At 43.7% G+C, this 25,862-nt stretch overlaps 2 protein-coding genes across 4 annotated transcripts in view; one reads left to right on the plus strand and one right to left on the minus strand.

The window, feature by feature from the left end:
* The window catches only part of CENPP (centromere protein P), a 228,456-nt gene that overhangs the window by 139,723 nt on the left and 62,871 nt on the right, over positions 1–25,862 (plus strand). The window lies entirely within an intron of this gene.
* Positions 14,179–25,862, minus strand: part of ECM2 (extracellular matrix protein 2) — a 33,296-nt gene continuing 21,612 nt past the window's right edge. For both annotated transcript variants that reach the window (XM_059141087.1, XM_059141086.1), the window contains exons 6-10: positions 24,732–24,867; positions 21,766–21,923; positions 19,802–19,941; positions 18,450–18,776; positions 14,179–15,291 (exon numbers count right to left, since the gene is read on the minus strand). In XM_059141087.1, coding sequence (XP_058997070.1) covers positions 15,123–15,291; positions 18,450–18,776; positions 19,802–19,941; positions 21,766–21,923; positions 24,732–24,867 — 930 coding nt within the window. In that variant the 3' untranslated portion in view covers positions 14,179–15,122. The remainder of the gene's footprint in view (positions 15,292–18,449; positions 18,777–19,801; positions 19,942–21,765; positions 21,924–24,731; positions 24,868–25,862) is intronic.

A 25,862-nucleotide genomic window follows, 5' to 3' on the forward strand; every position in this document is an offset into this window, starting at 1 on the left:
GGAGAGAAGCTTCCAGTGTAGGTTCCTGTAAGCGTCCTGTGGATGGGACCCGATTTTTTCCTACACATTTGTTTCCTACACCTTATTGTTTTGTTTTTCCCTCATTAGGCTTTCCTCTAAAAACTGGAGAATTAATTTCATTCTATCAAAACAATATCCTTAGGAATCACGAACCATCTGTGCATTATGTTATAAACAATATTACAAAACTGAACAAGTAATGTTCTCTATGCTGACATGAACAGAAACACTCTTTGCCACAGAAGGAACTCAGCACAGATTTCTTGCATAGCCTGATATATTCCAACCATGGCAAAAATAAAAATAAACTGCTTAATTGTATCCAAGTTCGTGCATAAATTTATCTTGGAGAGGGAGAGGGAGTCTCAAGCAGACTCTGTGCTGACCGTAGAGCCCAATGCGGGCCTTGATCCCACACCTGTGAGATCATGACCTGAGCTGAAATCCAGAGTTGGACCCCCAACCGACTGCACCACCAGGCACCCTTGCATATAATTCTTCGGACCCCCTTCCGGACCTTCTCCTAGTGTGGAAATGGGGAGCAGTGGTCTTGATCCAAACAAAGGAGAACTGGAAAGGCCCTTGGGAATCCTCTCCTACAAATTAGGAATAAAATAGTTGTCTGTGGCCTCAAGAGGTACGTTCTTAAGCTCAGGAATCACCAGGAGGCTGAGTTGTGTGATGTCTGTCAAGTGGCTTCTGGCATTTTTGGCCTTCTGAGCGCCTTGGAGTGGATTGTGTAGTATCTCTCACTACAAGGAATCATGCGGTCGATGGCTTATTCCACAAAAAGGTGTAAGTGCCCTGAGGAAAAGTAGCAAAGAGCTGTGGCGGAAGCCCTACGGGGTGGGAGGAGGCTGGCCTTGCCAGTACGATTTTAGGAATGTTCTGGGCCATCAAACCTGAGGATGTAAACAGTGTCTGCTCTTCCTGCATAACCGGGAGGTTGTGTAGGGGAAATGCTCAGTGTGGACTGGGCTCTGTGCTTTAGGATTAATTACACTGCAGGTCACGACCCGTGCACAGTATTCAGCCTGCAGATGTGTTTTGTTTGGAGCATATGGTATTTTTAAAAAACAGGAAATTTTATGTCAAAGTCCAAATTTATAGCATATCTTTAAAAAACAGTGTGACAAAGCTGGCCGTGACATCCTGTGCAATTCCAGCAATTGACCGAGCTGGTGGCAGCAACCTCCTTCCTACAGGCTTCTGGATTCTGGTTCCGGGATGCTCTCCTTCCTCTACCTACTGTGCCCTCAGTTGGAGGGTTTGCTCTGAAAATGAGTTAATGACATAAGTTGTTATTTAAAGTGAATTGAGTTGATACCCCCAAAACAAATAATATATTATATGTTAATAAAAAAAATTTTAATGAATTGAGTTGAATTTTTGAATATCAAAGGACTTACTGCAATAAGTTTATAATATTGTATGGATGCCAGATACTTTTAAATAATGCCTCAAGTGTCAATTTACTTTGAGGAAAGGGCACAAGTAATAGTTTTGTTTTAAATCAACTTTCTCGCTCTTTCCAACAAGACCTGAAAGCTCATGCATCTGACTTCCATATCTGTGTTTCTAGGGACTCTTTCCCACTAGAAGGACAAACAAGGGTCCTAGGAGAAATGACAGGTACCATGTTGGGGCCAGGGAAAGCATAAGATGTGCTTGAAACATCTCATGCCAGCCAGCACTGGAGTCTGCAGAGTTTACCACAGGCACGTGGACAGAGTCTGGAAGCCAACATGAACAGTGTGAGCACCTCACAGCACAAGGGTGGCCGTGGATTAGAGCATGTGGAATGCAAAATACTTGTAGTAACAGAGTAAGGAGAGTAAAAGGGATAGCACTTTTCCTATAGAAGAATGCCAGCTGATCAGGACAGAAGGAGCCAGAGCTGGACAGTCCACCTGCTGAGACCCCTGCGGTGTGCTGATTCCGGCAAAAAGAGTGAATGGAAGCTCACTGGATGGCAAGATGGTCACACAGACTCAAAGTCTTACCTTACAGACTGATTCTAATTACCAGGGGAAGATGGTACCACCTCAATGAAATGTCTCAGAATCACCAGTAATGCGCCCACCCAACATCACCTGTGTGGGATTCCTGCCAGACAGGTTTTATCTATGTCCAGTCAGACAAGTGCAAGCAGGGGACCTTTTACAAGAGAGCTGGCCAGTACCCTTCAGAACAGCAAAGGGGCGAGATTCTGCCCTGAGCAGGGGTTGCCGTTGTAGGTCGCTCACGGGAAAATGGAAGGTCCACACATAAAACGGTTCACACACACAGCCCTGAGGCCTGGTTGGACACGGGGGACTCTGAGTATGGGCTGTGGTGAGACAGTCCTGGGTTTGCTGATGGCTGTGACTGTTGCCCCACAGTCATGTCAGGAGCTCTCCGTGCTCTCAGGAGTCCTCTGGTCCTAGGTGACAGTCTTATGACATCCACAGCTTGCATTCGAATGGTCAAGCCTGGCCCTTGTAAATTCTTACATGTGTGCAGACATGGATGTGGGAGAGAGAAAGAGATAAAATGAATAGACAAAATAGTGTTAATGGGTGAATAGAGGTGAAGAGTATAGAGATGGTCATTGTATTGTTCTTTCAACTTGTCTTTGACCTTAAAAATATTGCTAAATACCTGTGGGGGGAAAGGCAGGTAGCTTTAATTTTAGCTGATTTATCCTTACCTCTAGTGAAATACTTACATGTAAAATTTTAGGTTGAGTAAGCGGTTCCCCTGCATAGGGTTTCCTAACCAGGGTGCGTGAATCCCTAGAGGGTTGAGAAAGGCTTTATGAATCTCTTGATACATGTTAAGTATTAGTAGACGTGTGTCTTTCTGCCTGGAGGGCTTGTGATAGCTCCCATCAGACCCTCACAGGGGTCCGTCCTTCTAATAGTTAAGAACCACTGCCCTAGAATCAGTATTTCAGACAGTATAAATTTGCTAATTGTGAATGTAATTCTCAACTTATATAAAACAAATTAGCCTTTTGCAGATTCTTATAAAAAAAATTTGCTTCTATCAGTTGATAGTTTAATATAAGTTTATTTGACCACCGAGATTCTGTTACTTAGAAACACACCATGACATTTCAATAGCATGATGCATTCTTTTTCTGTTCCAAACTAAGACGTGTTTAGTGCAATCACATGTTATTTTTAATGCAATCTGCTTTCCCTTGTGTGGATTCACATTCTTCACATTTTGTGTAAAGGAAAAAATATGCTGGACTCTAAGTTTTGATTGTATCCATTTTCATGTAGAGAGAAATGTAACTTCAAAGAAGAAATAGTCATGCCTTTAATTTTCCGTTGTGTGATCACTGAGGCCCACTTACAGAGTTAAAAGCATTCACTTCTTTGCACATACCAGTTTGTGACAGATCAAATTCCAGTAGGGTTCACGGTCTCGACACTGTTCCTGTTTGGCACATCAGGGCAGAGACATGTGAGGAACATGTTAGAGTGTGCTGAAGCATTCAGGCGGCCAGGCTCCCACGTGTGCTAACACACGACTGGCCTGTTGACAGCAGACTGTAGGGAGCGCCACAAAATGGGTGAGCTCCCCTGCAGGACCTTGTGGCATGCTGCACCCGGCTGCTGGACAGGGAGGCCAAGGCTTGCTCGCAGATGGACTCTATCCCTGCAGACCCTTGGTGGGGTATCTTTTAAGTGGCATCTTTTCTGCAGGACACCTTTCTTGTTCACATACTCTTCTAGTTTGGCTGGCTGTTTTAAATAATTTCCCCCCATCTTGGTGTTACAAATAATCACAGTGAATCACGTTTATAAGTCAGACTTACTTTTCTTTCTTACAATAATCAAGATTTTCTAAATTATTCCTGTCTGTGATGAAGAGTAGTTTGGACTCTGTTGCATCCCACACTCACTGTGTGTTTCTGGAGACCCCGGCTGCTTGTGCTCCACGCTGCTTTTGCTCTTCTCTTTGCGGAGGGTGTGAGAAAGGCTCCAGGCTTGGGAGAGCCTCGGACGTGCCACAGCATCCCGCTGACCCCAGCCCTTGCAGTACGCCCACTCCTTTCCCCACTATATTTCATAATCTAAGAAATCAATTTCCTAGAATAATTAGTGTCTACCATAGCTAGAGTCCAGGAAGCCTTGAGCAAATCACCAGACCTCCGTGCCTGCCTGTTTCTGACACCTGTCAGTGAAGGGATGGACGCTCACCTGATCCCATGTCCACCCTGTGCTCAGCACAGTGATGGATGGTCTCTCATTTGACCTTCCCAGCAGCCTGGGAAGGTAGATGGTGTGTCCCCCAATGTCATGTGCTGGGACACTGGGAATCAGGGTCTAAGTAGCATGACCACGTCCACAGCTAATGGGGACTCCAGGTCAGAACCATGATACTTGTTCTTGATTTTTAACTCTAAGAGGCAGACCTCATGTTTCAATAGACTTCTGTATTTGCAGACCCTGGAGTCCTCTTACATAGGTTAGAGCTAGCCAGAAACTTCCGACAATTTCCGTGTGTGTGTGTGTGTGTGTGTGTGTGTTTCGTTTCATTTTAGAGAGGGAGTGGGAGGAGGGGCAGAGGGAGAGGAGAGAGAATCCCAAGCAGGCTGCATGCCCAGCACGGAGCCCCCTGCACGGTTCTATCTCGGGACCCTGAGATCATGACCTGAGCCGAAATCAGGAGTTGGACACTTAACCCACTGTGCCACCCAGGTGCCCCTCATGCATACTTTTAATATTTTTGAACTTTAAGTTGAGGATTTGAATTTACATTCAACTATGAACAGAGAAATAATTCAGTCATCTTCAGTCTGTGAATACATCTCGTACAAGGAAACTTTCTGTTTTCTAAATAAGGGAAGGAGGCGGAATAGATGTCAGGGTTTTAACCGCCCTTTGAGATTTCACTGAAACAGCAGAATTTGAGTAGTTCATTTTTTAATGTCAGCATCCATGAACCTAGTAATTCATGGTATGTTTAAATGATGGCTTTCGAGAACATAGTCGATGTTGTTATTATGCAGAACAATCCCTTGGTTACTGGGTATTACCAGTTGTCAAAGCACAGCTTAGTTGTTTATAAAATACTCTGTGTTTTCTGATGTTCATGTCAGGAAATATTGATAGGTAAATTATTCTTTATTTATTTTAAGACCCTGTATAAATCTTTTTCAGTTCAATGTCTTACTTTTCCTTTAAAAGTCCTCAGAGTTTACAGATTCCTTTCTGTGTTGCTTGAGAGCTGTGTTGCTGTAGCAGTGCTGGAGGGCTCATGAGCTGAGCCGTCCAGACCTGGGGTCAGCAGTCCGTTTAGTACCAGTCTGTGCTCAGAATGGAGGGAGCCAGAAACAGCTTGTCTCTGTTCTTCTAGTTTTACAACCTTTTTGGAAAAACATGATATACCCTCATCCGTCTACCACGCGGCACCACATATGCAATAAATAATCAGTGTGCACCTAACTCATGACGCCAGATCTGTCAGCATGGTGGTGGCACCTGTACCAAGCGCCGGATGAGAGGAGGCCAGGCTTCCAGGCATATCTTATCTGTACCGCAGAAGTTCCATGTGCTCGGAAGGAAACTGGCAGTGAGCTTGGCTCCTTCACTCCATTGACATTGGGAGCCATTGCCCATTAGGGTTCAGCTCCCCTGCCATCTCCTGAGCTGTCCTTGCCTGTAGATCCCCAACTTTCTCGCTCGTCATATCATCCTGCCGGAACTCTATGGCAACCTCCAAATTCAGCATGTTCTTGCCCAAACTGTCCCTTCCTGTCAGCCTCTCCGCAGTGTCCCTGAGGCGTGAACAGTTCTCTCTGGCTCCCGTCTCTCGTGTCTCTTGGCTGGCAGTCCGCTGTCCCAGCATATTTCTGTACAAGTCTCTGTTACACCCATTCCTGTTTCTGCTCTTCCTGCTGACACCTGTGCTGATCGGATCAGCCCCACGGTGCTGGCTCACGTCCCCTCCTGACACCACTGTTCTCTTGACCTTCCTCCCTCAGAGCTCACAGTGCCCTCGCTTCTCCTCGTGCTAAGTCTGGTCTCCTGAGCCCTCCTCACCTCCGCTCATTCCCTCCACTCCGCTGACTCAGATCCTGTGTCAAGGCCCCTCAAGCCAGATGCTTTTCCTTCCTCTGAATTCAGTGCCAATTACTTCCTGTATTATACCTCGGTCTTTCTTTGTTACCCCAGACCTAAATTTGTCAATTCAGGGAAACCATTTTTGCCTACAGCACATTAATACTACACTTGATACCATGTGAGCCACAAGTAAAAATGGGGTGGGGAGCTTATCGCTTAGCTAATCATCTGTGGTTTAAATTTTCACATACTTACTAAATCTAGAATTATTTTAAAACAAGTGTTAAAATTTGTTAGCACTTCCTAATAAATTTATTTGTTTACTCATTAAATATTTATTTATTTATTTGCTTGACAGAGACAATGAGAGAGGGAACACAAGCGAGGGTGGGGGTAGTGGGAGAGGAAGAAACAGGCTTCCCATTGAGCAGGGAGCCGGATGCGGGACTAGATCCCAGGACCCTAGGATCATGACCTGAACCGAAGGCAGACGCTTAATGATTGAGTCACCCAGCTGACCCTGAATTTATTTTTTTTAAGAATGTTTATTTGAGAGAGCACATGTGTGCGCACAAGCTTGGGGGAGGAGCAGGGTCAGGGAGAGAATGTCCGAGCAGACTCCCTTCTGAGCAGCCTGCCACGGACTCAATCTCACGACCCTAAGATCATGACCTGAGCTGAAATCAAGAGTTGGATGCTTAACCGACTGAGCCACCCAGGTGCCCCCCACCTGCCCGCTGCCAACAATGAATTTAAAGGTTTATATTACATACTATTGAAAGGTTATTGGAATAATCACATTATGTGCGAATGGGCTAATCATACTGACCTTGCTGCTCCTAGAAGGGTCCATGTGTTTGTACCAGAGGACATTGTGCAGAGGCACATTTAAACTAGCGCTGTGGGTAGTTTTTGTCATTTTTTTTTAATTCAAGTATAATTAACATGAAGTATTAGCTTTAAGTGTACAATATACTGATTCAACATTCTGCACATTACTCACTGCTCATCCCGATAAACGTACCTTAAGCCCCTTCACCTGTTCCACCCCTCCCTCTCACCCACCTCCCCTCTGGCAACCAGTTTGTTCTCTGTATTTAAGAGGCTGGGGTTTTTTCATCTCTGTTTTCTTTCATTCTTTGTTTCTTAAATTCTACATATGAGTGAAATCATTTGGTATTTGTCTTAGTTGGACATATTTCACCTAGCATTACACTTGTAAGTCTATGTTGCAAATGCCAGGATTTCGTTCTTTCTGCAGCTGAGTAATGCACCATTGTGTATATACACCACACCTTCTTTATTCATTCATCTGTTGGACATGGGGCCTGCGTCCATGTCGTGGCTATTATAAATAATGCTGCAATAAAAATAGGGGTGCATATATCTCTTCAAATTAGTGTTTTCATTTTCTTAGCGTAAATACCCAACAGTAAAATTATCGGATCATATGGTAGTTCTATTTTTAATTTTTTAGGTACCTCCATACTCTTTTCCATAGTGGCTGCACCAATTCACATTCCTACCAACAGTGCACAAGGGTTCCTTTTTCTCCACAGCCTCAGTAACACTTGTGACTTCTGGTTTTCTTGATTTTAGCCATTCTGCCAGGTGTGAGGTGGTATCTCATTGTGATTTTGATTTGCATTTCACTGATGACTAGTAATGTTGAGCATCCTTTCAGATGTCTGTTGGCCAGCTGGATGTCTTCTTTAGAAAAATGTCTCTTCAAGATCTGGTGCCCATTACAATCACATTACTTGTTTTGGGGGTATTAGGTTATGTAAGTTCTTTTTATATTTTAGATATCAGATAAATCACTTGCAAATATCTTCTCCTATTCAGTAGGTTGTCTTTTTGTTTCGTTGATGGTTACCTTTCTTGTGCAAAAGCTTTTTATTTTGGTGTAGTACCAGTAATTTAGTTTTGCTTTCATTTCCCTTGCCTCAGGAGACCTAGCCAGAAAAATGTTTTGATGGATGTTAGAGAAATTACTGCCTGTGTTTTCTTCTAGGAGTTTTATGGTTTCAGGTCTCACATTTAGGTTTTCAATCCATTTTGTGTTTATTTTTATGTATGAGATAAGAAAGTAGTCTGGTTTCATTCTTTTTTATGGAACTGTCCAGTTTTCTCAACACCATTTGTTGAAGAGAGTCTCTTTTCCTCGTTGTATATTCTTGTCTCCTTGTAGATTAATTGACCATAATGAGGATGGATTTATAGATGGGCTCTGTATTCTGTTCTGTTGATCAACATGTTCCTTCCTTCCTTCCTTCCTTCCTTCTTTCCTTCCTCCTTTCTCTTCTCTTCTCTTTTCCTTTCTGAGTGAGAGAGAGAATGCAAGTGCATGGGAGAGCGAGAAAGAGAACCCCAAGCAGGCTCCATGCCCAGCACAGAGTCTGACACAGGGCTCGATCTCACAACCCTGAGATCATGACCTGAACAGAAACCAAGAGTCAGACACCGAACCACCTAGGCGCCCCTCAATGTGTTTCTTTCTGTTTTGATTCCTGTAGCTTTGCAGTGTATCTTGAAATCTGGGATTGTGATACTTCCAGCTTTATTCCTTCCCAAGATGGCTTTAACAGTTCAGGGTCTTCTGGGGTTCCAGACAAATTTTAGAATTATTCTAGTTCTATGAATAATGCTGTTGGTATTTTGGTAGGGGTTGTATTGAATCTGTAGATCGCTTTAGGTAGTATGACATTTTAACAATATTGTTCTTCCAAGCCATGGACATGGACTCTCCTTCCACTTGTTTATGTTGTCTTCAGTTTCTTTCATCAGTGTTTTATAGATTTGGAGTACAGGTTTTTCACTTCTTTGGTTAAGTTTATTGCTAGATATTTTATTTGGGGTGCAATTAATTGTAAATGAGATTGTTTTCTTAAATTCTCTTTCTGTTGCTTTATTATTAGTGTATAGGAATGCAACAGATTACCGTATATTAATTTTATACCCTGTGACTTTACTGAATTCATTTATCAGTTGTAGTAGTTTTGCATTTGAATCTTTAGGGTTTTCTATATGTAGTATCATGTCATCTCCAAATAGTGCAAGTTTTACTTCTTCCTCACCAATTTGGATACCTTCTATTCCTTTTTCTTGTCAGATTGCCATGGCTAGTACTTCCAGTACTATGTTGAATAAAAGTAGTAAGATTGAACATCCTTGTCTGATTCTTGATCTTAGAGGGACAGCTCTTAGTTTTTCCCCATTGAGTATGGTGTTTGCTGTGGGTTTTTCATATATTAGGTCTTATTAGGTTGAGGTATGTTCCTTCTAAACCTATTTTGTTGAGAGTTTTTTTTTTTTTTTAAGATTTTATTTATTTGATAGAGAGGAGAGCACAACCAGGGGGAAGGGCAGAGGGAGAGGAAGAAGCAGACTCCACATAGAGCAGGGAGCCCAATGTGGGGCTCAGTCCCAGGACCCTGGAACCATGACCTGAGCTGAAGGCAGACAGCTTAATGTACTGAGCCACCCAGGTGCCCCTGTTGAGGGTTTTATAAAAATCATAAATTGTTGTTGTGTGTTGTCAGATGCATATTCTGCATCTATTGAGGTGATCATATGATTTTTTTGCTTTCTCTAATTGATGCAATGTATCACATTGATTGATTTGCAAATATTGAAGCACTCTTGCATCCCTGGATTAAATCCCACTTGATCATGGTGAATTATTTTTTTAATATATTTTTGGATTTAGATGTTATTTTGAGGATTTTTGCATCTCTGTTCATCGGAGATTTTAAAGATTTTTATTTATTTATTTGACAGAGCAAGAGAGAGATCACAAGTAAGTAGGCAGAGAGGCAGGCAGAGAGAGAGGGGGAAGCAGGCTCCCCAGTGAGCAGAGAGCCCAACGCGGGGCTCAGTCCCAGGACCCTGAGATCATGACCTGAGCCAAAGGCAGTGACTTAACCCACTGCGCCACCAAAGCACCCCCATCAGAGATTTTAATATGGAATTTTCTAATAATAGTAGGGGACCTTAATACCCCACTTACATTAATGGGACAGATCATCCAGACCAAAATCAACACAGAAACAGTGGCTGTGAACAATACATTTGAGCAGATGGACCGAACAGATATATTCAGGACATTCCATCCAAAACCAGCAGAATACATATTCTTTTCAAGTGCACATGGAGCATTCTCCAGAATAGGGCACATGCTAGGTCACAGAACAAGTCTCAATAAATTCAAAAAGATCGAAATCATATCATGTATCTTTTCTGATCACAACGCTATGAAAAGAGAAATCAATCGTAAGAAAAAGTCTAAAAAGAAACAAATACATGGAGACTAAATAACATGCTGCTAAAGTACGAGTGGGTCAACCAAGAAATGAAAGAGGAACTCATGGAACACCCGGGTGTCTCAGTCCATTGAGCAGCTGCCTTTGGCTCAGGTCATGATCCCAGAGTCCTGGGACTGAGTTCCACATCAGGCTCCGTGCTTGTCGGAGAGCCTGCTTCTCTCTCTTCCTCTGCCTGCCACTCTCACTGCTTGTGCTCTCTCTCTCCGTGTCAAATAAATAAACAAAATCTTAAAAAATAAATAAATAAATGAAGTACATGGAGACAAATGAAAACACAATGGTCCGAAATCACTGGATTCAGCAAAAGCTGTTCTAAGAGGGAAATTTAGAGCAATACAGGCAAGAAGCAAGAAAAATCTCAAACAACCTAACCTTACACCAAAAGGAGCTAGAAAAAGAAGAACAAAACCCCAAACCAGTAGAAGGAAAGAAATAATAAAGATTAAAGCAGAAACAAGTGAAATAGATTTTAAAAAGCAATAGAACAGATAAATGAAACCAGCATTTGGTTTTTGAAAAAGTAAACAAAATTGATAAACCTTTTACCAGGCTCATCCAGAAAAAAAGAGACAGGACTCAAATCAGAAATGAGAGAGGAGACATAATAACGGACACCACAGAAATATAAAGGATTATAAGAGAATATTATGAAAAATTATTTGCCAACAAATTGGACAATCCTGAAGAAATGGATAAATTCCTAGAAACCTATAAGCTCCCAAAGCTGAATCAGGAAGAAACAGAAAATTTGAATACACCTGTAATCATCAAAGACACTGAATCACTAATCAAAAAACTCCCAACAACAAACAAAAGCCCAGGACCAGATGGCTTCACAGGTGAATTCTACCCAACATTTAAAGAAAGCTAATACCTGTTCTTCTCACACTATTCCACAAAAATAAAAGAGGAAGGAAAACTTCCAAATTCATTTCCGTGAGGCCAGCATTACCCTGATACCAAAGCCAGACAAAGACACTACAAAAAAATGATTTTTTTTTTGTTTTTTTTGTATGTTAATAAAAGCGGTCATCTCTAAAAAGTAATTCACTTGGTGAGGCTGACTCCCTGGGTGATGTGTGGAGTCAGTGGAAGTGCAAGCCCACGGACAGGCCGTTGGATCTTGCTCACCTCTGTTGGCAGCACCCACAGCACCAGGTGCCCGGCACCCACTCAGGTGTCTAGATTTTCTGCTTTTTGGACTTCAGAGTAAGTCCTGGCTCAGCCACATGCCCCATGTTGCTCCCAAGTGGCTCCTACCAACCCTTGCTGCAGGATCTAATTCTGTGCTCCCCAGCCACCTGCTTTCCGGGGTCAGGTCAGAGGGCAGCAGACCCACCCCGCTGCGGTGGAGCTGCAAAGGAGCAGACGCTCCAATTAGACTCCCTTACCTTGCCCAGAGCGCGGGGAGGCTGGCCATGTCCAGGCGGGCTGTAGTCCATGCTCATACCAAGGCTCTCCAGCCATGTGTTGTAGCAGTGAAGGGAGCTGGACCGAGGGTTAGGGAAGGACCAGGGACTTAGGTGCATGTTCTTTGTAAATCTTTAAGTTCGGTATGTGATTCAGATAGCACCTGTCCATTGGTTCTAAGAAAAAGCGAGGGCGGGCAGGCGCAGCTCATCTTTCTGGAGGTAGCAGAGTTGCTCTGTCTGAAGGGGAGTGTGCGTACTTCTTCAGGGACACTTCCAGCCCAGGGCACCACAGACCCCTTGAAGACCCCTGGTCTGTTCCAGATACATTGTTTTATAATTGAATGGAGTGATCCCCGACAAGGAAAATGGCTATAAACAAATAACTGGAGACCAAGGTGGGCAGCCAGCCCTGATTCCTGGTGTAGTTACTTCCTTATAATTCCAGGCTTTATGTGTCTTTGATCATGTCATATCTTTAGTGCTTTTTTGTAATAATCTTAAGCCATATCTGAAAAGTAAAAATATAGTTTTTACTATATTTAGTATGTATATAGTTAGCATTATATATAGTTAGCATTCTTTGTATGTGTGTGCAAAGATAACACACCATTAATATTTTTGGTCATAGCTATACCAGAACTTTCTTAGTGTACATGTGTGCTCATAATTCCAGCATATTTCTGAAGCCAAGCAGAACATCTGTTTGTTTTTAACCTTTTATCATGAAGAATATTTGCTATAAAGACATTTATCACTTTTTTAAAATGGAATTAAAACTTCCTGTACAGGACATGATGAAATTTCAAAGCTGAACAAGTTCAATGCTAGACATATTTTATATTTTAAGTTATAAAATCAGAAATAAAAGTGTCTTCCAACTTAGGAGCAATTCTTCCTTCAGTCACTCTGATTTCCAGCCTTCCTGGAGATTCTGTTCTTGTCAGGGTATCCCAGTTGCACAGTGGGGTCTTCATGTACACCAGGACCTGGGGTCACTCCACAGCTGCTTTGGAGGCAGCACCTCAGTGTGGGTGATGGGGCTCGCACAGTCCTGAGACCCAGGATCTGGGAGTGAAGGACCCCAGCTTCACCACCTCACCACCTTGTTCTGCTGACTTCATTTCATTTGGTTGGCCTCGATGTGACTGTCTCTGATACCCTGCTTCTTTTCCCTACCACACTGTGTGTTCCCAGAGAGCAGAGACTTCGTCAGTTCTGTTCATCCCTGTCTCTCTTTACAACAGCATCTGGAACACAGGTTCAAGTCAGATGAAGAAATGGCTCAGTATCCATCAGCATTGTCCCAGCATGCAAACTCTGTTGACTCACCTTACACTTTGCTGCCTAGTTCCTTAAATGATTATGTCAGTGCGTTTATATTCACACAGCAGGAAGTATAATGGAAGGGTTCTTGTTAAAGGGATGAGTGACTGTATCTTCTTGTTTTAATTGTCTCTTATGTTCAAGTTGGCCAGTTTAAATTAATTATGCTCCTACTTTTCTTAACTGGTTGTAAATCTCAACTTTTTGTTCCATAAGATTCTGCTTCTGCTCTTAGCCACCTGCCCTGATTCTAACAGCCGTCATCATATTGTTATTGTTCATGTTACAGTATCAAAATCCTAGCTATTACAAGAGGATGCTTAGAAGGAAGGGTTTAGAAATATAATTAGCTTGGCGTGCCTGGCTGGCTCAGTCCATGAGCGTGTGACTATTGATCTCAGGGTTGTGAGTTCAAGCCCCACACTGAGTGTGGAAATAACTTAAAAATAAAATTTAAAAAATAAATAAATAAGGGCCGCCTGGGTGGCCCAGTCAGTTGAGTGTCCGACTCAGTTTCAGCTCTGGTCGTGATGGCAGGGTCGTGAGATCGAGCTCTGCACTTAGCAGGGAGTTTGCTTGAGATTGTCTCCCTTTGCCCCCCACCCCATGCACTCACTCTTAGGCTCTTGAATAAATAGATAAATCTTTAAAAAATAATAAATAAGCAGAATTAGTTCAAGTGGTATAAAATCAAACTCACATCTTGGGAAGTTGCTCAGGAACTAGCTTCGGTGACTATGCTGGTGGCTAAGTACCTGATCTGGAAGGTCGGTGATAAGTGCATGCACCTGCCTGCCACACTTTGCAGATGTTTCTCATGGCTCTCTGGTTCTCTGTGAAGTCAGGCTGGGAGCTCCCTCGGGTGGGGAGACAGCTATTGCAAAATGGGGTCACTGAAGTTTGAAAAGTTAGAGTGACCTGAGTATAAGCTCCTAGTCTCGTGTTTTGCAGACACAAAATTGAGAGCAGCAAGAGAAGTCAACACAGTTCCTATATGTGTCCTTTATAAATTAGTCTAGAAATAATGACAAAAGATCATTACATAATGAAAACTTTAATACCATCTGGTTTTGGTAGGTTCTAGTACATAGTAAATGCTAAGAGCTTTATGTTAAATTGAACTGAATAAAAGGATACTTGTGAGCACGTTAGGGCAAAGAAGGTAGGTGCTAACAATGACCAATGGAGCAAAAATTTTCAAAATTCGTGTTTAGGTTTATATTTATAAGGTTGTAGCAAGAACAATTAGTATCTTTTAAACAAACTCCACTACTTTCCATAAAATCTTTTGATCTTGAATAAAAAATAATGAGCATATTCTTAAATTTTTTTAGACTGACACAAATTTTAGACTTGCAGAAAAGTTTCAAAAAAGCTTCCTCTAATGTTAAAAACCAGTATGTAAACATACTACAATTCTCAAAACCAGGAAATTACGTGACAGTAGTGTTTTAATTTCACATGTGTGATTATTAGAAGGATTAGAGCAAAGCAAATTATTAAGTATATTATACAATAATTGTAGCATAGAAATTATTATAGAAAATGAATAATTATTGTTTTAACAGTAGGATAACTAACAGAACACTAATTCATAAATTCCAGCTATTATTTTTTCCTGTCATACACTTCTTGCTCTTGAACCATAACACAAATGATTTTTAAAGGGACTTTGAGGGTTCCAGCTAATAGCAATACTCAGGCCAGTTGTAAAGGTCATTACTTATTTTGCTCCAGATTTTCCCAGTCTAAGTGAACAGTGAATAACATCTTGTTCTATAAGGAAGCTTGCGTGGAGAGGACTTCTTTACCGGAGTGTGAAGCTGAAACTTTCACTAAACGTGCTGGAGAAGGAAACGTGGGGTCTGTTTTGGTTGTTTCTCTGTGGGGTGGCAAGTCAGGTGGGGTCTCACTTATCAATGACAGATGCTGCGCCACAGATGTAAGAGGACAGATTAGAAGTGGTGAACAAAAACCTGGAATTATTTGATATTTTGTGGTTTAAGAACTATACTTGAGTATGATCTTATGCACGAAAATGCATAGGATGATATTTCTCTTGTTTTAATAAAATTGTTTTCAAGATGAAGATGCTCCAGGGTTGAATCACCATCTTCTTCAGCGTTGCAAATTTGTTCTGGAAGAATATTCCTGAGGAAAAATAGATGATACAAGTCAGCAGGAGTTAAATTGTAACTTAAAATGTTTTGGTTCCTAAAATAAAATTGAGTATTTTTCTTATACACTAGAAAATATTTCAAATATGTCAAAGATGTGAAAAATAAAGCCATAGGAGTAGAATAAAGTATAACCTGGGAACAGAAAAAAAAATCTCCCTTGACTAAAAAATGAGAAACACTAAAAGGAAAGATTAATAAATCGACTATAGATCTTTTAAAAATGCAAAGTTAAGAGACATGACAAACTAGGAGAATTTTTTTTGCAATAATGGGGCTAATGTACAAAGCCTTCTTAAAAACCCAGGCAGAAAAAGAAGAGAGGGAACTGCCTGGCTGACCAGGTTCACTGAAGAAAAAAAGAAATGACATGGGAACATGAAGAGGGGCTTAGTTTCATTAATGACAAGAGAAATGCAAACTCCAAGTATCCTGCCACACCAGCACCACTGACAAGGGTTGCCTCACACAGAAACATTCATAAGCTCATTAACATGGTCTGGTCCTGGGGCTGTGCGGGACCCCCGTCCCTGGAGGGAGGGACCAGAACCAGGGACCAGGCAGCATCTCCTTTCACTCAGCTAGGAACCTCACCCAGAGTTAGGTCAGAAAAATATAAAATGCCATCCAAACAAAGTTATGCATTATGGATTGTTTGTAGTAGTAAAAGATGGGCAACTAGTAGGTGTCTAAGGAACTGGTTAAATAAAATATCCACATAATGGAATACTGGTCAGTTGTAAAAAGACTAAGGAAATTCTCTGTATATTGGTAAAGAGTGATAGGACATACTGAGTAAAAAAAAAAATAATAATGAGAGAGAGAGAGAAAAAAAAATCTTTCTGTGTCATAATTCGTGTGGGAATTGTGGGATGGGTGGGGAATATGAATGTGTGCACGTATGCTTATATTTGCAAAAAGAAATACGGGGGATACTACCAACTAATTTTAAAAGAATTAACCTGTGGGAAATGATGGAGTATCGCATATGGGACCTGCAAAGAAGAAAGACTTCATATACCTTGTTACAGTTTTGACTTTGGAATTTTATAAACATTTAACATAGTCAAAATAATATTAAATAGGAAATAGCATTTCCTACAAACCAAAAACCAGCTAAAACCCTTATCAGAGTGTCAGGTCATTGACATGTTGTCACAGAGTTCGAAAACCACTATACTTCCTCAAGGATCATATTTTAAAGACAAATAGAGAGTTCCCTAAAACACCATGTACTTCAGTCAGTACTTTTGTTGTTGTGATAATTGCATTCTTACTTTGAAACTATTATTTGTATATTGTAAGATAATTAGTTAATGTTACTGGGAACCTAGATTCCTAGTCTGAGATAAACAAATTTAAAACAAAGAATACTCTGTATGGTTAAATTAGAATTGGGACCATCAGTATGAAGTCCTGTTCTTTTTTCTTTAAAAATACGTATTTCCTGGCAATTCACTGCAAGGCCACGAAACTAACACCACTTTAGAAGGGAACATGCCTGGTCCCCAGTCTGGGGCGTGTGATGTGAATGCTGCTTCCATGAAGGAGACGTGGGGACTCTGAAAGAAGGCTGTCACAGGTGCACAGTAGGGGCAGAGAAGTGCACCGCCCAGGACCCACAGAGGGCTACCACCCATGAAGGAGTGGGGTTTAAGAACAATAGTTATACTTGATTAAAACATTCCAAATACAAAAACCCATAAGTTAAAATTGATTGTCCAGAAAAAGCCAAAAACAAAATAATAAAACAGAAACAGTTAGGCACCAAATTTTTTCCTGAGACAGCCTCTGTTTACATTTTACTATATTGTATAGTCCTTTTCCTTTCATCCCTAATACACATGTATCATTTTTTCCAGTTTTATAGAGATAGCATTAACATACAACATGATATTAGTTTAAGGTATATGACATGATTTGATATTTGTATATATTGCAAAATGATCATCATTGCATTAAGTTTAGTTAATATCCATCAGTTCACATGGTTAGATCTTTGTAGCCAGCTTCTTGGTCTGATTGGACATTTAAAGGAAAGAAACTAGGCATTTGTCTTACCCTTTCAGAGTAATAACAAAGTGACCCTAACTGATACAGGATAAAAAAATATCCTTTACAAAGGAATTCCTGCTAACGGATGTGTAAAGGGTAACAAAAATAGTGAGGCACTATTTTGTTGCCCGTCAGGAACTAAGAGTTTAAGCAGCACTCAATCTGCCATTGGTTCAGAGGGGAGGAGAAAGGGATCAAAGGAGATTCCGGACTGTGACCACCTGAATCCCGGCAGAAGTGGGACAGGCGTGCGTCCCTGTGCAGTAAGTAGGAAGCCCAGCCACAGCCTATGATGTACTTCGCCAAGCAGCTTTTTACCGAATGTTACAAAGCCTTCCCCACTCCCGCCTCTCTCCCTGCACTGTTGGACACCCGTGACTCTTTCTCTTTTTATTATGTTCAGTTAGCCACTGTGTAGTATTTCATTAGTTTTTGATGCAGTGTTCAGTGATTCATGAGTTGCATATATACCCGTGATTCTTCCCCTTTGTTTTTTAGGAATTGTGTTTGGATTGTAGAGAGAAGAGGAAGGGGTTTACTCCTCAGGGACAGGAGCCCACCTCGGGGATTGGCCTGTGACCACACTGCCACCAACACGTTCCAGATTAATCCTTGAGAACTTAATGCTCTCTAGGCAGACAGGAAACTGTCCCCAGAAGTGAGAGAAGCTGAGTCTCAATAATTATATTCAGAATTTTACCTTCAGAAAAAAATCTAGATAGAATCAGTTTCAATTCTAGTGTATATTTAGGTTTTATTCTCTACAGATTAGAGTTTTTAAAATTACACATGGAGGTAGAAGCAGCATAATCATCCACTTCCTGGGTTCCCAGTAGTGTGCAGTAAAGTTCTATTCTAAAGGGGGTTTACTGTGAAAGTTTGCAAACATAGATACACGTAGAGAAAAGCTATGATGAATCCTCGTGTACCTGCAGACATCTGCCAGTCCTGTTTAATGTGACCTCTTGGTCTTTTTCCCCTTAGAAGTAAATCCCAGACATCATGTCATGGTTGTTTAATCATATGCTCTGTCAGCCACAACAATTCAAATAGATACTCGAAAAAGCCAAAATTTACCGTATCTTGTTGTTGTTCAGCCTCAGAAAATGTAGTGCTTTCATTTCCTGTATCCCAGGTGGTATAGATTTTAAGTCATTGTGATCCAGAAACAGCTCTCTCAGAGAATGATACGCCCCATAGAAGGAGACGCGGTCCACACCGTCGTCCGAGAGTCTGTTAAATGACAGGTACAGGTACTCCAGGCCTGGCTCCATGTGGCCAAACACGTAGCCGGGGATGCGCTCGATCTGGTTCCCGAGGAGCACGAGGTGCAGCAGGGACTTGGGCAGGTAGGAGGGAACGTGGTAGAGCTTGTTGTGGGACAGGTCGATGGACTCCAGATTTCTGCAGCGAAGGAGAAGGAGCAGGGCGCAGTGTGAGGCAGGGACCGTCAGCTCCGGGCTGACAGGGCCGGTCGGGACGCTCAGCCGTGGTCCTGCCACGGCCACTGCGGGTGGCTGTGCGGTGGCCTGCCCCATCCAGCTGCGAGGCTCCTGCTCTTTCCTGGGCGCTGCCCCACGGCTCCCACTCGACTACAAGGAGGGCCGGGTTCAGAAAGAACCACTGTCTCTAAGGTCAAACGTGCATTGGAAACGAAGTCCTAGCTGTTATCAAGCTGCCTCTCCCTGAAATCGCCCCTGGTGCCAGCAAGGATGTGGTGGTGGTGTGGAGTCTGCATTCTTGCTCCACACCGGCCCTGATGGCCTGGCGTGCGGGGGCTTGTGTTCTGAGCGTCCCTTGTGGCTTCCGAGTCGCCCTCCCACCACCACATCCTGCTGGGCCTGGCTGGCCCTCCACACCCTTTCATCCCTCTCTCCTGTGCCGGAAAGATGCCTCTTCCTTCTCTCTCACCCAGATCCCTCGTGCCCTCACCACATAGCCCACCCTGCCCCTTCTGACAGGCAAGACTCCCACCCTGCATCCTTGCCAGGAGGATGGGCCCCACCTCCAACCTTCCCGGTCAGGCCAAGCACCGTTAGGTCTGTTCTATAAGACCTGAGATAGAGAAATGGTTTGGAGGAATGAGGACAGTGTGGCGTAGGACAGGGGAGCCTGCTGGTCCCATGGCAGGGTGGGGTTGGAGGGGGCAGGGATGACCTTCCTTCTACTGCACAGCCACCTGTGAGGTGGACAGACCTCAGGTCCCTCACCGCTTGGGTTCACGGCAGGGTGTGCACGGCAGCAGTGACCTTGGTCATCCCAACGCCATCCACGGTACGAGCTCCAAGCAAATAGCCGGGTTCTGGGGCGGGGCCGGCTCGCGAAGGAGCAGTGCCATCACTAAGCTCATGTCCCCACATTTGGACCTTGGGCAGTAGTGACCGAAGGAAGAAACTGTCTCAGAAAGGCAAAGAGCAGTGTCTACTCACTCTTGATTTATCCAGGCTAGAGGAGCAATCCTGCTTTCCTCAATTTTATTATAACTTAGCACAATGACATTGATCTTTCTGGTGTGGTTGAAACAGATCTCAGTTATTTCTTCAATTTGGTTATTTTCTAGGTATAATTCCTAGAAGTAAGAGAAAAAGCTATTTTTCTTTGTTGGTTGGTACATATATTCAGCTTCACAGAGATGGAAATGGTACTGTGGACTATTCTCATTAGTATTATCTGGAGAGTCTTCTGCTGCTCTTCCAAGTGAATTCATTGTTGTAAGTGGTCCTGTCTAATTAGTGAAATAAAATATACCTTCTTTCATGGTCATGGAATTAAATTTTTAATTGTAAAATGTTGCATAGTATAGCATATGATAATAACTGCATAAAGTTCTCTAATTTACAAAACTTATTCATGTAAATCACCTCATTTGGGTTTCAAAACCCTAGAAAATTGGTAGAAATTATCATCCCTGTTCAGTAGTGGAGACACTCGGGCCCGGAGAGAGGTTGCCCAGGAGACACGTGTCTCTCCCCGACCCTCCTCCCAGCTCTAGGGCATGCTACTTCTCACCACTCTGTGCTGCCTGTCAGGGTTTTAGACTTGCTTGTATTATAGTTAATTAAGAACCCTCATTTAACATTGGGGTAAAGTTTGCTAGAGCTATTGTTTTCAACAGTGAGCTGCCTTTAAGTTAATTCATTTGACATCAGTAGAAGTTTTTCACTTAAGAAGCTCGGAAGTAGACATTGGTATGTGTCTTCAATGTAACTTTCTATTCCTAGTAATTTTCCCTTCTTTTCATTTAATTTTGGTGTTTATTAGATAGGAGTAAAGCAATTTTTAGCTTTTTGCTTTTAACTTCATACATATTTAGAGGTGAACCAAATCAGTGGTTCCCAAACGTGGTTGCATATTAAAATCACTTGTGAATTTTTTAAAGTTACTACAGTTAAAACACACTCCTCCATACCGTAGACTCTGCGTCTGGGAAGCAGGGCCCTGAAAGGGGTCAGAGCACATGCATCTGCATGGACACTGCCCCCCATAGCAGTGAGAGGGGCCGTCTACAGAGAAAACCCAGATGGAGACATGCTGCTCTTCCATACTGTTCAGCTTGTGTGTGTTTTACTATGTGCGTACATTAGGTATTAAAGTCTTAATTTTAAAAATTACAAATTACTGACCCCACCCTCCAAAGAACCTAGTTGAGGATGTCTGGGGTAGGGTATGGAATCCGTATTTCTTTAGAATCCAAGAGATTGGGACATAAAGCCCAGTATTTTTACAATTTGGATAAATTCTAAACTGATACGTTAATGAGCAGATAGGAGGATGAGGAGAAGAGGTGCTGTGGCTCCGAGTCAGACCCAGGCCGCCAGCTCTGCTGGCACAGCGGGTCCACAGCTGTGGGAAGCTCCTTCCTGCCTTCCTGCTGAGTAATCCTGCGTGCCGTGCCGGGGGAACAGTTCGGAGCAGTCAGCCCGGGCCCAGCTGGGTCTGCCAGACCTCTGCTCTCAGGGCTGGAAGTCAGGCATGCGCTGGGCAGTGAGGGCCCCAGAGTGTGTGACGTATGTTCCTTGCTACAGCGAGAAAGGCCACACTCCTGGGTCCTGGGCGGGAAGGGCAGTGCGTGGCCTCGGTGGGGGCTGGGCAGAGCTGGGAAGCTATCTTGCAGGTTGTAGTTTCTGTTTAAATTCTCAGCTCATCTTCCCTGTTCTCTCCCCAAGAGCTGTCAGTAAAACCAACTGCCACTTTATCAAAGGCCTCCACTAGTAATTACAATTTTGACTCATAATTTTGTATTGTTTGAAGAAACAGCTGTGCTCAAATTATAGCAGAGTGTATGGCACCAAAACGGACTCTACATCACAACAATCTTTTCGAATAATACTGTTTGTCTTATTGAAGTGTACGGTACTAAAAATGTAAAACATTGTTAGAAAGATACAGGTACCTCGATAGAAGCAGGAAGGCCCTGTGGTATAATTCTGAATTTATTTCTTCCAAGACGCAGGTAGGATAGGCTCTTCAAAGATTTGAAAGCCAGGGGACTCACACTGGTTTCACTGAGATTGTTTCCTTCCAGCTCTAAGGTGACCAGTTGATTTAGGTCTATAAAAAATAAAATACAATTTTCAGAATATTAGGAAAACCAAAGAACCATGGAGTTTCTTTATCTTTCAAAACATCTTGTGAAATGTTCAGTTTATTTGAAGGGTGAATGTTGCTGCTTTCTTGGTATTCCCCATGCAGAGCCTTCCTGTAAGTGCTCTGCACACCCTAGATGCTAAGCTCAACCAGGACTGGAAGCTGGGTGCATGGTCCGGGGGGAGGTGCGCCTGCAGAGAAGTCACCGAGCTGTAGGGTGTCTAAGGAACAGAAGCTGAGTGGGGCCCCCCACAGGGGTAGTGGCGGCCAAGCGGGGACTCAGGACACAGTAGAAGTAGAGGATAAGATTGTGGAGGTCACTTAAAGCCTTTGTGAAGATGTGGATGTGCTTATGGCATGGCAGCGTAATTGGGGGTGCTGGGGGAGTGTGAGAGCACTCTGCCTGGCAAATGTCAGCCTCTGAACAAGGGAGTTACAGCAATGAATTCCCATCACACTTGTTTACTTCCTGGCAGATAGTGCAGCCACATGGATGTTTGGAAAGGAGAATGATCAAGAATTCTCCACACACTGAGACTGAGCTACCAAGAAAGGCCTTTATGCAAACAAGCTTTCCTGCATCGTTTCTGCTGGCCTCAGGAGTGGTATGACCCAGATCATTTGGAATCCTACAGGAGCATGGACAGCGCAGCAGTGACGATACCCAGAGGCATCTGAGTCAGACAGGCAGGGTGTAACTTTGGAGTTTGTTCCGTGGCCAATTTTCTAGAATAGGAATGTTTTCATCTTCAACTCAAGTCACGGGCATTGCTCTGAATGCTCTGTACGGCACATTAGAGAAATAAGACGTAGTCCAAGCATGAGCAAGAGACAGGACCATGAGGGATGCAGATCACAGGTGCAGAGGACCACAGGGGTGGTGTGGACGTGTGGGTGGGGCTGGGCTCCCAAGGACAGGAAGACGTGGGTAGAAATGGGAGGCCGATGCAGCCAGGTGAACACGAACAGGTAAAAACCCATATGGTTGTGCTCAGTGGTAGGAGCAAGGCCTGCCTTGGGTGGACCATCTGCTGGAGGGGTGCGAGCCCTTCATATACCAGATAGTAAGGTCTGGCATCCCTCTCCAGGCAGCGAGGCACCCTGGGCAGGGACAGCATGACAAAACACGAACCTGGCAGCTGTTTTAGCGTTAGTTGAAGGGCTGAAAGGAAGTAGGGAGCCCAGGCAATAAGCAGAGAAGTGGTCACATTTTCTCGTATCTTCTTTGATTTCCAAAACCAAAGATACTAAGAATCCAGCTTATTTATCTGTATATAGTTGAGGTTTTAGAATGTAATGGAAGTTTTCTCGTCAGAAACCGATAATAAAGGTAGACTAAAGGCCCGTGTTGACCCCATGAGAGAGAGACATGGCGCACACAGGTACTTTCTGGTTTCTGTATACATCATCTGTGTAGGAAACCCAGGATGTGTGCTCCTGTGACGGGGGACGGGGCGGAGCTAGAGAAGATTGCAGGGGGTTAGATGCAGTAGAACGAGTTCATACGCAGGAAGCTGGTAAGAAATCGTTCCCAAGGTGGGGAACATGGGAGCAACATGGCAGATTGTGGACATGGGGGGGCACGGTCCCAAAGTGTCCAGAGTGGGGGCCTGCTACAAGCACACCCGTGGCATCTGGATGCTCCTGTTTCCGCACGCCTTCGCACACGCTGTTTCTCTCCCTGCAGCGTCCCTTCTCCCCTCTTACCCGGAACTGTCTGTAACGGGAAGGGCCGTGCGACACCTGCCACAGCAGCACATGGGAGAGCAGCAGGCCCCTGATGGTCAAGCCGGGGGCTCCAGTCCTGAAAGGGCAGATTCCCAGCAGTGGTGGCAGCTGCACACGAGCACACCCTGCCTGCTGCCAGCCGCTCGCCAATCCAGGCGGTGGGCTTAGCACAGAGGGTGGAGGCTCTCTGGGCACGGTGACTTGAGCCCCTCCTTGGGGCTGAGGCCTCCATGGTGCTTGGACTTTGGGGACAGGAGGGGCGGGAGTGTGTGGAGAAGCAGCTGCCAGGATCGTGTGTGCACACCTTCCAAGGAGGGGCTTCTGTTTTGTAACATGTCCTCTTGAGAATGCAGCCAGAGGTGACCTCACGTGTGGTTCACACTCAGCCCATCAGGGCGCCGATCTACATGTTCCTTCGGCCCTGCTTCACCTGGCAGTTAAAAATTGTACTTTCTAATGTCTTTTCCATATGAGAAAGCCCATCACCATTTGTGTTTACTGATGTTTTTCATGTGTACCCTGCAGTCCATCTGGAAATAGAGTATTTCCATAACTGTAATTTTCAGACTTGGCAATTCTTGGTATTATTGTGTTTTTTCCCATCACCAGAAGTGTTTTGTTTTATGAAGTTTTTTGGGAGTGAAAAGAAATAGTGAAATGGTTTTATTCCTTCTTAGGCTTGGGTTATCAACGTTAACGTTAAAATCTTTCCAATAAGTCGAAGGTGTTGGAACCCGTACCTCAGGCGCTGCTAGACTGCTGGGAAGGTGGAAGACAACACTAGCTGTCTTTGCACGTGATCCCACCACAGACCCTGGCTAGCGTTTGGGAAAAGCTAACGTGCTGTGTGTTTTGTGCCGAGTTCACAGTATGACAACTTCAGTTGTTCATTTTGGTCCAGAGTCAACCACAAAAGGAGAAAATAAATGTCATGAACTTAAATGGTAAGGTGGCCTAAGAAACTCACCATCTTTCCCTACGGCCGTAGTGCCCATAAAGTAAGGCAGGCTAGAACAGGACACCCAGGAGCTGGAAGTTAAGTACCTGATAAGCTTTCTTCATTGATAGCCTGCAGGTTGTTCTCATTGATTTTAAGTTCTTCTAATGCAGATGGTAATTCTGAAGGAATCTCTGCCAGATTGTTTCCATCCATATTCAGGCGCATTAACTTCTTCAGAAGCTTGAAAAGCAAATGTCAGGATTACCTTTTCACACGGTCACAGACATACAGTCCTTCAGAGGGCAGAGTGCAATCGCAACTCGCCTTACGAACCTGCCTGCTCTGCCTCGGGCCCATGGAAGCTGCCACTCCCCCGTTTCTGACCCACGGCTTTCGTGAGCAAGAGAAAACCCCTGTCACTGCTGGACCGCTCTGATTTTGCTAGATCTTGGGTTTCCACCTTCTTAGCAGTACACACAACGTTAGATTGTGCAGTAAGTGGAATCTGTTGGGGGATACTGGCAATGAAATCAGCCACCATGGACTTGTACAGCTCAGTGTGTAGTTAGACTAGTAGGAACAGCCATAAAAGGGCACTGATCATGGGATAAGTGCTTCAGAATGGCGTGCTGCAAAGACCAGCAGCTGTCCCTTTGCGGCAGCCACACAGCCTGTCGGAGGGTGCGCGCCGTGTTTGCAGCTGTGTGCTGGTCCGCCCTAGTCCCCCCAGTGGGGGGCCGCCTCAGGGCACTCCGTCAGACTTGAGCAGTTTGGGAGTGGGACAGAGGATCTCAAAACAAGAAAAAGAGACACTCTCCTGTATGTCTTTCTGATCAAATACAGGAAATGTGTGATTCCCAGCTGTTGTATGACAAGAACATGTCTGCGACTTGAACGGGACATGAGCGCAGGGATTTGTAGGAAGACTCATAAAGGGGATGACGTTTGGCCTAGTGGGATGTAGTAGGTTTAACCAGGCTTCTTAAAAGGGCACACGTTTGTCTGCAGACCCCCTCCTTTTTTGCTTGTATGTTGGCTTCTCTGAAACTCCTTGATCCTCTCTTCTTTTCTGCTTTTTAGAAAATATTTTAGTCACACCCAAGTCTTGCAGAGGCTTAGTCCATGCTGTTTGTTGCCTCTCTCGCCCTCACCTTTCCCCCACCATTCCCTGTGCTAATTTTCATCTGCGTCTGCTTGAACCACTCCTGCTCACATGTTCATCAGGTCTTGCCCTT

This window comes from Mustela lutreola, chromosome 12 (assembly GCF_030435805.1).
Source record: "Mustela lutreola isolate mMusLut2 chromosome 12, mMusLut2.pri, whole genome shotgun sequence".
NCBI classification, from domain to species: Eukaryota; Metazoa; Chordata; class Mammalia; order Carnivora; family Mustelidae; genus Mustela; species Mustela lutreola.